This window comes from Watersipora subatra, chromosome 3 (genome assembly GCF_963576615.1).
Source record: "Watersipora subatra chromosome 3, tzWatSuba1.1, whole genome shotgun sequence".
Lineage (NCBI taxonomy): Eukaryota > Metazoa > Bryozoa > Gymnolaemata > Cheilostomatida > Watersiporidae > Watersipora > Watersipora subatra.
In genome coordinates, this window is record NC_088710.1 from 31,636,423 (window position 1) to 31,651,693 (window position 15,271).

The 15,271-nt window shown below is 35.3% G+C and overlaps 2 protein-coding genes across 2 annotated transcripts in view; one reads left to right on the plus strand and one right to left on the minus strand.

Annotated features, from left to right (window-relative positions):
* Positions 1-15,271, plus strand: part of LOC137390504 (putative ATP-dependent RNA helicase TDRD12) — a 53,837-nt gene that overhangs the window by 10,557 nt on the left and 28,009 nt on the right. The window contains exons 6-9 of the mRNA XM_068076833.1: positions 2,652-2,694; positions 3,134-3,262; positions 10,733-10,945; positions 14,633-14,770. Coding sequence (XP_067932934.1) covers positions 2,652-2,694; positions 3,134-3,262; positions 10,733-10,945; positions 14,633-14,770 — 523 coding nt within the window. The remainder of the gene's footprint in view (positions 1-2,651; positions 2,695-3,133; positions 3,263-10,732; positions 10,946-14,632; positions 14,771-15,271) is intronic.
* On the minus strand, positions 5,562-8,681 carry LOC137391023 (N-acetyl-D-glucosamine kinase-like). The gene is made up of 2 exons (XM_068077360.1): positions 8,264-8,681; positions 5,562-6,696 (listed from the first exon to the last, which is right to left on the minus strand). The coding sequence occupies exons 1-2, from the start codon at positions 8,628-8,630 to the stop codon at positions 6,044-6,046; spliced, it is 1,020 nt and encodes a 339-aa protein (XP_067933461.1). The 5' UTR covers positions 8,631-8,681; the 3' UTR covers positions 5,562-6,043.

Below are 15,271 nucleotides of genomic sequence, written 5' to 3' on the forward strand. Positions count from 1 at the left end.
GGCTCATTGAGGCATGACAAATATATAGCGTTAGAAATAGCAAATAGTGGCACGCGTAGATAATTCTTAAAACACTGGGCTCCCGGGTCTTAAATGGTCCATATACTAGTGTAATGAAGTTTTAATGTTAAAGTTCGAATGCGTAAGATGGAAGATTCAGGTGAAAAGGGAAATAAAATTACTGCCTGAGAAATGACTAATATAGTCTTTTAATTATTTTATGTTATTTTATATTTAAATATAACACCCTATCCACCAGTATACAATTGTTACGCTGCTGAAAAACAGTAAAAACGTAATTCATTATGTATCACAGAATTTTTAAAGTTAAGTATAGGCATTACCATGATCTGCAGTGGCATCTGTAGACAATAAATACTGATTATTGTTACAAGGAATGCCGAGGTTATGCTGACTATCAGAGTCCTAGTCATACCAGAAATTGGAACGATCTTACATGGTTGAACCACTATTAAATAACAAAATCCTTAACTACTGTACTATCAATAGCATCATAATTATTTTTGTTAACTGGAAATCTAATCTTTTACTCATAATCAGGGACCAATACTGGCATGTGATTGCTAACAAACATTCCTTATAAGGTAAAAAGTAACTATATGCACCACTTCTATTTCTAAGTGAGTGGCCAACTAGTAGTTCACTTGCTGTGGCACACGCATCAGATGGCTGAAGTGCTCCAGGAACATTCTAGAAAAACCTGTTTTTATATGGTAAACCTTGATCAAACTCGACCTGAGTAGTCAATATAACAACGGTATCTTACCCCTTCTTGGAAGCAACAATTCCAGTTACCGTTAACTCTCTATTTGAACGCCACTTCTATTGGAACGCGACATCTAATAGAACGCCACCTATAAAGGAGAAGGGTTGAAAAAACAGCTCCACCTTTTGATTGAACGTCCCCTCTATTAAACCACCACTTTGACATTCTTTATTTGATCTTAACAAACCCATAATAGAAAGTGATCAGTAGAAAAGTGTTTACGAAATGGTACTAATACTGTTGTTGCTGTAGTGTTGCCGTGGTTTTAGTGACGGTGTAGCTAAGAAGATCGATCGTCACAGTCACCAGAATTGCACTCTGATTCGAAGTCGCTATGGTTTAAAGCCGATCCATCGTTTTACGATTAATCCATAATGTGGTTTACAATATGACCTGAAGACTTTAAAGCATTTTGATGAATGATGAGACAACTCTTCAGGAACACTAATTGTAGCCATTGCTATGGCGTATCGAAGGCCGTTTTCTAACTCCAAAGTTTTATGGTTTTTTCTTAAAACTTCGAAAGCAGCACCATTGGAATACTTAATAACTGTATTCGTCAGATGTTTTGCTTAAAGCAGTTCCTTGTTTAACTCAGTCTGATCTTTCACATAATTATATGAAAAATGCTTTAGTAAACATGCCGAGGCCAATGGCATCAATGTCTCTCCACCCAAAGGAGAGTGAAAATATAGGCGACATTAGAATCGCTTTACCCGGAAAAGGGTTAAATAAATCTTTCTAAAATTCTGACGAGCTAGTCGAAAAATAAAACATCGCCCTCTACAATAAAATGCCACAATAAGGAAAGGGTTTAAAAATAACAGCGCCAATTCACTCAAATAGAGGTTTTACAATAATTGCTACCTGCGAAACACATCTTGTAGACACTTGTCTTCACTTGTCTAAATGCAGTGTGACATAACCCTTGACAAATATCGGGAAGTATTAGCTTGAAATGCAAACCTTTAGAATGAATATTTATACAGTCATACCTCGACATGCAAACTTAATGCGCTCTAGCACTGATGACCGAGATTGTAAATCACTTCCCTTGTGTCTCAAATGAAAGTTTCCTTTATAAATTAACTAAATACCAATCGATCTGTTCCTAACCGCTGAAAAATCTCCTAAAACTGGATACTACAATAGAAACATGTATTTTTAAATTGTTCTAATTTACGGTCTACGCCCACAAAATAATCAATAGCTATCTAGTGGTTATGATCTAGAATGAAATGTAATATTATTATGTGTAGTACTGTATGGAGTTATTACATTCGAGACAGATGATAGCGGCAATGCGGGAGACTTCACAGCAACAAATTCGGTACGTTATGCTTGTGAAGCTGCGTAACAGCAAAAACTTTAAATTTAGCTTAAATCATTTTAGCTTACTAAATACACACTTGAAATATCTTTAGGCTTACACTAATTGTAATGCCAATTCTTCCTTTTTTTCATTTTTTTATTATCTTTTTCTGGCTTCGTGCTTTTTTGCCTCGCATTTAGACTCGCTTTCACTTTTAGCTTGTCTTTTTAAATCCTGTTTGATTCAACAAACTGATCTGATGAGAAAGCTGTTCTCGTAAAGCAGCCTTTTGCATGGTCAGTCTCATGGCAGCCGCATCAAGAACCGTCTCGTATTCTCGTATCTCAAGGCAGAAATTTGCTCGGAATTTTGCTCGTATCTCAAATTTCTCGTAAGCTCGGTATGTCTGTAATGTGTAACAAGCGTTAGGAAATGTATGCTGTGTATGACATGATATGCAAGACTTTTCTTTATCACTGCAGATCTGCCTCACGTTCATGCTTTCAGAATACTTGCTGGCTGAATCCATATTTAATGTATTTTTCCTTGTAGGTTAATCAGCCCTCAAACTGCAAGTGATGCTGATGTGTCTCGGGTAAGCAGACGTAATCACATTCCACTAAATCATACGCTGGAATAATTTACATTAGTTTAAAAAATTTGATGTGATCACGAGGATATACATAAATTCATTTATTTTGGGAGAAAAGCCAATTTGTAAGTTTTCTAACAAACTTTTACTAACTTCTTTACTGCTTATGTTTAGTTTGACAAATGTGTCGGCACTGTTTGTTCATCATTGTTTCATAGATCTTTTTTGAGTCCTTGAACTTGAAACAAAATCAATTTGTACATTTGCAGTTAGTAAAGCTACCCCAGTACTTGGAGAGGTATTAAAAGACCATAGAGTGCACCTTATTGCCGTCAGTTTAGAATGCAGCGCTTCTGGTCCAGTAAATGACTCTGAGAGTGTTTAGTAACCCACTGTATCTGATGACTGTACACTGACTCTTGAACGACTCTGTTTCTCACAGATATCGGCCATCAGTTACGATGAGTCAAGAGCCAGAGCCATGAAGAAGCAGGTGACGGTATTCAGCGATGTGCCGATAACTCCCGTCTTTGGTATCACTTACTCCAAACTGCATGAAAGAGCCTTGAGGGTAAGTACTGAGGTGTTCTTAGGTGATGCATCAACAGCGAGCCTCCTTTTGATGATATTATACAGTGCAACAGCGGGTTATGGCGTCCCTGTTTTACAGTTTTTTTACCTTTCGAGGTAGAACACAATGTTTTTTCGTCCTCTAGTTACGACATTTTCTTGCCATACGACATCAACAAAAATGTCTCTTGAAATTCAAATTTGCCGGTCGGTGTGCTGCGAATGTCGGAGGCACAAAGATGCCGATATGCTGTCGTATGCTTAGGTTGCGCTATTATTGGTTAGCGAGCACGATTCTAGCAACTTGTAAAGTTTATGTAGTCCGAAGCACATAACCCGACGCGTAAAAAAAATATTACGGCAATTCACCATTGTGAATACGATGCAACTAACTTGATTGCGCTAAGGATAGCAACACTTTTTACCACAAAAATTTTGCTGCTAAACAGGAATGGTTATTATTAAAAAAAGAAAGGATTTGTAGCCATAATGTATAAACGATAAATACCAACAATAGCGCAATCTAAGCAGTTGCATCGTGTGTACTATGTTGAATTGCACATATATTTATTGTGTGTCATTATATGTGTCTTGGACTATACTAATTGCAAACGCTGCTAGAATCGTGCTCGCTAGCACGATTCTAGCAGCACAGAATAATTCTGTGTGTTTCGTTCGTTTCGTGATTTCGGTCAGAACCAACGAAAAATTCGTTCTGTGTGGCCGCACCTTTACTAACTTATTATTTGTCCATAAATCAACACGATCAAACGAAACTTCATTAGTTTCGGTTTGAAGCATCTGGCCCAGCATTTACACTTTTTATAGACTGCCAGGTAATTTAAGTAAACAGCAATGAAATGCCACGACACACTGACAGCAAATCAGTTTCCAAGTCTGTGACTGACAGTGATTATTAAAGACAATCTTGGTCTATTTTCAGTTAAAGAAGTGTAGCCCTAAAACCTAGGCCCTAAGACGCCTGTCATTCTTCATGGAGTAATCAGCAACGCTCCCAAACATCACAAATAAGTTTGTGAAGGTCGCTGGTTGAGCCATGCTTTTGATAGCAGAAGTTCAAGCTGAGCAAGTTTCAGGTTTTCAAGGCAACCCAGAGCCACCAGAATGTATATTCGTATTAAAATAACGAATTTGAAGAAAGAGGTTGTTTTGGTTACCAACTTGAAAAAGGTGATGACAGTGATTTTAAATGTCACTATTCTGATGACAACTTTGTGTGGTACGACCCCCATTATCACTTTGGTCGTGGGCTGTATGACAGGGGAAATTCTAGTGTATTTAATGGTTACGATCTGCAGTGAAATGTAACGTTGCAACGTAATCTGCACAGGTCGTACTGTAGGGAGTTCTTACATTAGTGGAAAATGTATAACATAGATGTTAAATTCAACATAAATGAATTTAGCTTCCTAAACACACACTTAAAGCTAAGTTTTAGTACGTACTGGTAATTATTTTACTGAACTTCAGCTTTTTCATTGCTAAAATCTTATCACCTATCTATTTCCAGTTTCACTTTCACAATAACTAATAGCGGATAACGCCGAACTGAGCAAGATCGAGCATCATATCTCTTTCATTCTTTGTTAGAGGGATTTTGGCTAATAGTTTATCAGCATAATTGTCATTCCGCTGCTATCGGCATAACCACTAGCAAATTTAAATTTTGAGAAAAATATTTGTTGATTTTATTTGACAAACAATATCTTGTTTGGAAAGGGAAAAATCAACGCATTCTACATTGCAGGGCGTAAAAACTGTATAACAGGGTCATCATAACACGGGGGCGCACTGTACTGTGTACATTTATGATGTAACTTGAAAAATGTGTATGGCCTAACTGAAAACATTTACCTAAGAATCCAGTTTGTGCCATATCATAAGACTAAACAACTCAGCAGTTCTGTTTGTTACAAAAAAACTGCTCCGTTGTGTTGTTTCACAATGTTCCTTTCGCTAGTCATGTGGTAATTTCACTACTCAATTAGAAACCTAAAGATATCACTCATGTGCCAATGTAAAAGCCTAATGAGTGCAGACTATACTGATGGTACTTTTACAATGTTAATTTTCTCCGTTTCTCATTGGCTAATATTTGTATCCATTGAATATTAACCAATAGAACTACGTGCCTAAATCGTTAGCTTATTTTGATGGTACCCTGAATGTACTGTTTTGCAAAACATGTGTTGTTGCTGTCCCACAGGTTGATGAATTTCAACTATTACATAGTCTCAAGTCACATATGTTATATATTGTAGTTACAAACATTATATAGTGTAATTACAAACAAAATGTTATTACATATATGTTATATAGTGTAATTATTTTCACTTCCATTTAAAAGAAATGCTGAGCTTTAGCTTATTCCCATCATTATTATTACTTATTACCATTATTGTACCACTTGGTACTATGACAGACTTCTCGTCAAATCAAAGGCACCAATCTCTGGCCTGCTCAATAAATATTTAAAAAATTGTTTCTGAGACGAACTTTTTCTATCCTCCCCATTGATCGTTAATCTGTCTTCACTGATCGTTAATCTGTCCTCACTGATCGTTAATCTGTCCTCACTGATCATTAATCTGTCCGCATTGATTCAGCAATAAGTCTAACCTAGTCTGTAGGTTTTCTGCACAACCAATATTACTCAACTTGGGTTTTCACCAGACTTTTGAGCTCCATCATGTTGTTGGATTGAAATGATCGATACAAACTCTAGAATATACAGAAGGATAGGCATGGCTGCAGCATCATTTTATTTGTTGCCAGTTGTCCATAAAATTTTGACATGCTCGCTATAGTCAATTGGTAGTTTATATCCGGTGTCACGGGCTCCTGCCACAGCCGCCCCTATCGCAGCATCACTTTTCAGCTCTACAAGTTTAACTTCTTCAAACTTGCTTAGCAATGAGTTTGTCACCTCAAGGAAACCTTCGGATAAATGATTCCAACTTTTCCAGACAGAACCAACGCACACAATGGTCAGTTCTTTTGGCATGTTGCTGGCTTTGCCACAGACTGCTAGCACGTGCCTGCCCAGCTCACGCCCGGCGTCACGAAACAATGACCGACAAAGTGAGTCACCTTCACCCGCACCATCAGCGATCTTCATTGTAAATCGTGCGAAGAAGGATTTGTTAAATTTGGAATACAAATGAGGAAGCATATCGAAATTGCTTTCAACATGAAAGTACGCCTTCATGTTCTCTCGTACGTAATCGAGGTTGTGTTCCGATGGCTTTAAATTGTCATCATGGTCGAAGAGAGTCTTGAGCGCTCGGTGGGCTATCCAGTATGCTCCTCCTTCATCTCCCATCTCGTGACCCCAGCCACCACATGTATAGTTTGTTCCTCCTGGGCCTTCCTTCAACCGGCAGTTGCTCCCGGTGCCGCTTATCAAGACCACACCTGCAAACATGATAAACAGACTCGGACGTTGAATATTATAACCCTTTATTCGTCCCTTCTTTCGCTTGTCTATCTGGTTAAACATCTATTGCAGAATGTATGTGGGCTCAGTTTGAGGATTTGTGGTGAGCACGACACACGGCGAGTGTAAATAGTTTTTTAAAGACGATCTTGGCAATCCCCTTTATTCTAATTTACAAAATTAGATTTTAGGGCTAATTCGATGATTACTTACAACTTAGTAGACTACCAGGCTTCATTCTACTAGCACTAATAGTGGTACCACAAGTAGTACTAGTAGTAGCGCACAAGTAGTAGTAGTGCTACTAGTAGCGCTATTAGTAGTAGTGCTAGCACTGCTAGTAGTGCTAGTATTGCTACAAGTAGCACTACTAGCACTACTAGTAGTACTACTGTAGTGCTAAACCAGTAGTACAGAACACTAGCAGGCTAGTGGATGTACTTTGTTCTACCCAATAGCTCAGTTGGCCATTGCTATCGATAATTGAAGAGTTGATAACACGCTTTTGTAATGATTAGGGAAGGCTAGCCAATCGGTAAAACTTGAGAAACTGAGTGCTGATAACTATTCTTAAAACTAGATTTGGATTGTTAATTTGTTATCCCTCGACCTGTCTGCAATACAATAGCATGTTTCGATACTGTCAACTGCATTCTTACTGCTGCTGGTGCAATACGTCGCACGAACCGAGAAAATATAGTATCTTCAGTTTCAGTACAGTTATAATTATAAACAACATTGCAAGGTTTGAACAAACTTGACAGAAACTAAAATAAAAATTGAGTTGTAATACACTTGGCCAACTTTCAAACATTACAATGGTGATGTACAAATGTAATTTGATTCAGTGATAGCTGCGCGTGACAGATTTTCATTTGTTAGTTACGCATATTTAAAGAAGTCAGTTTTAATAGTAATGTGCCAACAATAATTTTTATAGTAGAACTTGTTTTTTACTAATATGTTTTTTACCTTAAACAATGTTCTACAAACACCTTGAGTATAAAAAATCATGCAGTAATATTACATTTTGAATAAGTTTTTCAGTCGGCTGGCTAGACTGTTGCCTACATATAATCACAACAATGAGCACGTGTTATTGGCTTGAGCTGCTACTGGCACCTAATGATGCAGAATGAGTAAAAATATTAATCTTTCCGCAGTATGTATAGCGTTTACCGTTGTTACACATTTGAAAGGTCAATGTGAAGGAACAAAACTAAGGTTTGTCTCACGATGATAGTTAACTAAAACATTTAAAACAAACATTAATTTGCAATTGGATATATGTGGCATTAAAAATATGCTTATAACACTTTTATGACTTTTTTGCACAAAGATAATTCCGCAAGAGCCCTCTTGCATACGAAAACACGCAATGTTTGGATGTACTCACACTATTATACTATTCTGACCAACAGATGTTTTTTTAAATATCTGCTACGATAATTTATTTTAATGTATAAATCTATGCAGCATTTGTTAAAGCAGTTTTCATGGCGCATTTTTAACCATTTAATACTCAATGTGCAACTAATCGCCTACCTCCTTGGCCAGTGGCAGTTTCTAAAGCTGCGATGGTATCACTGTAGACCTGAGCTTTTTTGTTTTCCAATATGAGAGTGGGCCGTAATCCATAAAGAGCTGAGGCTATATTCATCCAACAATTAGGAGTTTCTGCTCCGCTCAAACCTAATCCAATAGCAGCAACGCTACTTCCTTTCAGTCCTGCAGCCGTCAATAATTCATCAACCAGTCCAAGAATTCGTTTTGCTGTCTCAGGGAATCCAAGATTCCAGTGATTAGTTCCGGTAGTTTGAGCTGTCGCTAATACAATACCTCCGTTATTAACTAGCACACCCTTCGAACAAGATCCACCTCCTTCCACTCCAACGAACAGCTTCGTAGTCATTGTTTTTTAATATTTTCACGCCGATTAACTAGGTGATCAGTAATGTTTTCAGTTAGCATCGGCGGGTAGTTGATCACGTTGTCGGTCACGTGTTGTTTGTATTTCCAAACTGGCGTAACGCAATAAACCAATGATATCGTAGCCAACATCTCACTATACAAAGTACATAATAAATCTTCGTCAAGTTGTGGCTCAGCGATTCAGCTCAATCACTTCATCAACCATTCTTGCTCTTAGGCACAGTGTTTTTTACTTGCCCAATTATTTTGCGGTTGTAAATCTTTTAGAGTGAAATCCAGAAATAAACACTCTACCTGCATGTATTATACAGTACATGTACAAGCATGATGCATCAAAAATGTGTCCTAACAAAACTTTTTTGGTCTCAAAATTCTTTCTCTAATATGTTGAAGAAACGATTTGGAAATATATAATATAACGTATTATAATATATTATGTTATGATATAACGTATTATGATATATTATGTATTATAATATATTATGTTATAATATAACGTATTATAATATATTATGTTATAATATGATGTATTATAATATATTATGTTATAATATAATGTATTATAATATGTTATAATATAACGTATTATAATATATTATGTTATGATATAACGTATTATGATATATTATGTATTATAATATATTATGTTATAATATAACATATTATAATATATTATGTTATAATATAATGTATTATAATATAATATGTTACAATATAACGTATTATAATATATTATGTTATGATATAACATATTATGATATATTATGTATTATAGTATATTATGTTATAATATAACGTATTATAATATATTATGTTATAATATAATGTATTATGTTATAATATAATGTATTATAATATATTATGTTATAATATAATGTATTATATATTATGTTATAATATAGCGTATTATAATATATTATGTTATAATATAACGTATTATGATATATTATGATATATTATGTTATGATATAGTGTATTATATTGTATTATGTTATAATATAATGTATTATAATATATTATGTTATAATATAATGTATTATAATATATTATGTTATAATATAACGTATTATAATATATTATGTTATAATATAACGTATTATAATATATTATGTTATAATATAACATATAATAATATATTATGTTATGATATAACGTATTATGATATATTATGTATTATAATATATTATGTTATAATATAATGTATTATGATATATTATGTTATAATATAACATATTATAATATATTATGTTATAATATAATATCATATATTATGTTATAATATAATGTATTATAATATATTATGCTATAATATAACGTATTATAATATATTATGTTATAATATAGCGTATTATAATATATTATACTATAATATAGTGTATAATAATATATTATGTTATTATATAATGTATTGTAATATATATTAAATATATAGGACATATATATTGTATATATGTAGGCCTATAATATATATATGTATACTATACGTCTATAACTATTATACGTCTATAACTATTATACCGATTAACATATATAGATATATATTACATATATATGTCTATAAATATATGTAATATCTATACATATATGTATATAGATTTTTAGTAATCCACAGTTATTTTAAAGCTCGTCAATTATACTTTTGTTATGACTAATAACATTCGGTATTGAACAACATTTGGATGAAAAACTGGATTCTCAGTAATGAGCGTTTCCTTTTACAAAATAGCTGTAAATAAGTATATATATATATATATATATATATATATGTATATATGATACAGATGCGGTCACGTGAAAATGCTAATGAATTACAAATGTAGAATGCTGCTGAAAAACTAGTACGGTTTGCCTCAAGCCAGCTCAGGTTATTGATGAATATAACTGTTCTATTTTATTTTTATTTAGTGATTCTATTCAGGCTTATATATTATATGAATGTTTCCATACTTATTAGCTAGAGTTAAACTTTGCTTTTGTGACTACTGCACTACCAATCTGCAACAAGCACTTTTTATTGAGCAATTATTGACAAAATATGCTACAAACTATGCATAACTGGTCATTATCCGCTGTTGTTTGCAGCACTGGAGGTCATTGGGTGGGTCTGATAAGAAACCACCACACATACTGCAGGCTTATGCTTGGCCAGCTCTGAGGAGAGGCATGGAGCTCATTGCTATCTCAGACCCATTCTACATGGAGGGAAGGGATGGGGTGTCTCTCTCCTATCTGATGGCCATCGCCACTCTACTATTTGATCTTGATAGCTACATGTGTCTGCCCAAAGGCAATGGGGTAATATGGTTAAGCCATTGCAAGTATCGCAACGGGAAAGTACAAGTACTGCTTTGTGGATGGGTTATCCATAGGTTCTTTTAAAGCAGAAAAATGCACAAAAACTACTGAAATTTTACTTATGGACTTATCTTTTCACTATCCTTCAAGAGTTTATAAATGTTTGGCTAATTAGGAACATCTGTGGTTATTGGCAAAGGAAGGACAACTAAATATATCTTTCAAATTGTAAAAGTTCACTGATTCCAATATGACACAGTACAGAGCAATAGATTTAATTTTTATTAGACTGAACTGGCGCTGACTCCTTCTACCTGATTATGATAGTGGCTAGGGAAAGGGGTACATGTTAGATTTTCAGCGCCGTTCATCCACACATACTTGGTCAACTTACCCTGTGTGAGGCAAGCGGTGAGTGGTGAATGTTTTTGGATAGTTTTTGCGACTCCCATCAAGTAGTGAACAAAAAGGTCTATGACTGCAATATGTATAATTCTAAAGTGAGATGATGTGAAATTGCAAATCAATTTAGTAGCAAGCCATCAAACATTTACAAATCTAACTCAATTACCAGTGTGTACTAGTTGTCATTTATCAGTTGAATAACGGTTGAGTAGACAGGCGTAGACAGGTAGATCATCTGGCTCAAATTAGGTTCTTGTATCAATGCTACACTAGTGGTTAGCTAATAGATAATACTTTTCTTGTACATAGTAGTTCTTGTCATTATTCTTATCATGCATGCTCGTATTTATATGCTAGTAAATATTTAAAATAATGAAAAACATTTACTCATTATTACCAGCAATAGTAGTCAATAATAACACCGACTCGTATGATTGTTCTCCTTGTTAGGAACAGCTCCTTCAGTTTTGCTAATGTTGTTAAAATTGTGGCGCCTGTTCAACCATTATAATGAAATGTACAGTTATAAAGTTTGTTGCAGTAATCAATGTTTCTCATGTTTTGATATACATTACATGAAAAAAACAAATAATGGAAAACAACAAGATCTGTAGCGGCTGAGTCTAAATTCAAATTTGGTTTAGACAAATCGTTTGTGATATTATTGCTTGCTGTGCGGAGAAAAGCCTATTTTTATGATCTAGTTTAAATTTTTGTGGGTAGTTGCATGTCTAGCCAAAAAGCAGCCGAAAAATTTTATCTGTATTTCTGCTGTATCGCCTCATGAGACAATAATGTGCCAATGATTGTGTGCAGTGGAGCGTTTAGAACAAACTTCCTCATTATTTTTTACCTCTTTTTAACCACCGTTTTTAAACAATTTTCTTATTGCACATTTGCCCAATATTTTAGCCCAATATCTTTAGCACAACAAAAATGGCTTAAGCATTGTGATGGTTTTTGATATATACAACACGTTGAAGTTTACCCGAATATATACAAGCAGGGCCCCGATCCTAAACCATATTAACAAATTTCAATTCGACTGAAAGCATTTAGAGTAGCACAATTCCTTTTCAACAGAATATAATTTTGAAGCTCCAAGCTTGTAGAAATCAATTATGAAAACAGAAATCAAATACGGGGTCTGATCCAAAAGTATTCGGAATGGAGTTGTATACACTTGCATATTTGCATGATGGAAAAACCCATGGCAGCGTTTGCCGGGAAACATCTCTGGAGTGTTGTCACAAAATTTTAGGTTGCTACGACAACCCGTTCTCACCTGAGCCGGCGATATGTCAAGGTCTGTCAAGTGCTTCCGGCGATATGTCAAGGTCTGTCAAGTGCTTCCGGCGATTTTTTAACAAACTTATCGTCATGTATAATCAATTAAAACAGCGTATTTTTAAATTTTGTGTGAAATTGTGGAATACTAATTGTATTCCACTAAATAAAATGAAGTCCTAAATTGTTGTGATTTGACTCAGTCATGTTTAAGAGCCTTTGTACCCATCTATAAATAACTATTCTTTTGTAACATGCTTTAAAGAGATGGAGTATTTTGTGAGGATCATTTTAATATATAGATTATATGATTTATGTGGGCCAGGGCCCTTGTAATAGCACAATAACTAAATTAATATGAGAACATTTTTGGGGTGAAAAACAAGTACACAGACAGTTGAAATGTTAAATATTGCATTTTGAGAAAACACAAGTTTCAAAATGTCACAAACGTGTCGTGTAGGTAAAGACAGCACCGAAGATGATGCGAGGTCTGGCAGACCAGCCTCGGCAAGAACTTGCTCGTCAATCGACAGTGTGAAGTCACTAGTCATGGCAGATCGTCGTTTAACCTTTAGAGCGATATCTGGGGAGACTGGACTTGGTTTTGAAACTGTTCAAAGGGTTTTAACTGACAATTTGAATACGAGAAGAGTTGCAGTAAAGTTCGTGCCATGCATGCTAACTGATGACCAAAAAGAGCTGATGATACATGCTTGCAACGATTTCAAGGAAGCTTTGAGGAATGATAAAAACTTTCTTATGAAGCTAATAATTGCTGATGAGTTTTGGGTGTATGGTTACGACCCAGAAACTAAATTCCAAAGTCGCCAGTGAAAATCTCCAGGCTCCCAAGACTAAAAAAGGCGAAGATGTCTCGGTCAAGTGTAAAGACCATGCTGATCGCGTTTTTGATATTTATGGAGTAGAACGCCATGAGTGCGTACCGCAAGGTACTACTGTGAATTAGTAGGTTTATATTGAGATTTTGAGATGTCTCAGGGAAAGAGTTAGGCGCAAAAGACCTAAACTGTGGCACGCAGGTTCAAGGGTGCTGCACTATGATTACGCACCCACCCACAATGAATTTGCTGTGAAGCAGTATTGCGCTGAAAACAAAATGGCTGTTTTACTGCATTCTTCATATTCACCGGATCTGGCTCCCTGTGACTTGTGGCTATTAAAACTTTCTATGAGAGGAACCAGATTTGACAGTATAAAGTCGATTCAATGTGCAACAACGAAAAGCTAATCAGCATCGACGCCAATGGCTTTCAGCACTGCATTGGCATCATGGCAGAAGAGGTGGGACAAGTGTATTGGTAGCCAAGGGGAGTACTTTGAAGGGGACTAACTATATTGTATATAGGTAAATTGAAGCAATGCGTTTTGAGTTATAGCTCCATTCCTGGAACTTTTGGATCAGACCTTGTAGATTACATTTTTGTTTGCAATTTCTCAAAACGTCGTTTTATGCGTAACTGAAGAAGTATAATGATTGCAGTACACTGAGCTTGATAGACTGTGTATGTTTGTAATGAATAGAAAAACAAATAAATTTATTGTAAAGTTCTGGTTGCTGAGAAGAAGCTTTTTGGCATTGTCGACTTTAATCCATCATTGTAAAGAATTTCAATCGGTGTGTCATTAGCCAGTCTTTCAACTTTCTCATTTCTCATTTCATGCGGTTAGAAGTGCCTCCGGTATTTTGGTGATATTTTAAGAACTAATAGTCCAATCAACTTGAAACTTTGCAGTTGTACAAAAAAGCACCGCACAAAGCGACATCAATTTCGTAATCCTACGTAAACCGAAAGTGTGGAAAAACAGCGAATTTCCGTCGCCAAAATTAATCAGGTCTAGGATTAGGTGGAAAACTTTTTTCTGAAATATCTCAGGCCCTGGCTACAAAGTGTTAAACTATCTCCTAGGAAATTTGTTCATCAACACCATAGTCTCTATGGTAGACTTTTACATTCTCCTTCGTCTCTGTAGCCAAGGTGTCTCATTTTGTGCGCATCATGGAAGAAGGCTGAACAAATTCATTTTCATGTTACAAGTCTGTTCGGAGACAAGCCCGAGAAGAGCCTTTTGGTTTTGCATGGCAGACGAGAGACGGAACACAAGTTGTATGTAAGTGTTAATTAATTTCTTTTTTCAGCCCATGCTCTTATTTCCGTATCTCTACCCTTACATTCGTAACTCTACTTTTACTCTCGTTTCACTATTTCATCCCTTATTCTTGTTTCCCTATTTCGTCACTTACTCTCGTTTCCCTATTTCATCCCTTACTCTCGTTTCCCTATTTTATCCCTTACTCTCGTTTCCATATTTCATCCCTTATTCTTGTTTCCCTATTTCATCACTTACTCTCGTTTCCCTATTTCATCCCTTACTCTCGTTTCCCTATTTTATCCCTTACTCTCGTTTCCCTATTTCATCCCTTACTCTCGTTTCCATATTTCATCCCTTATTCTTGTTTCCCTATTTCATCACTTACTCTCATTTCCCTATTTCATCTCTTACTCTCGTTTCCATATTTCATCACTTACTCTCGTTTCCCTATTTCATCCCTTACTCTCGTTTCACTATTTCATCCCTTATTCTTGTTTTCCTATTTCGTCACTTACTCTT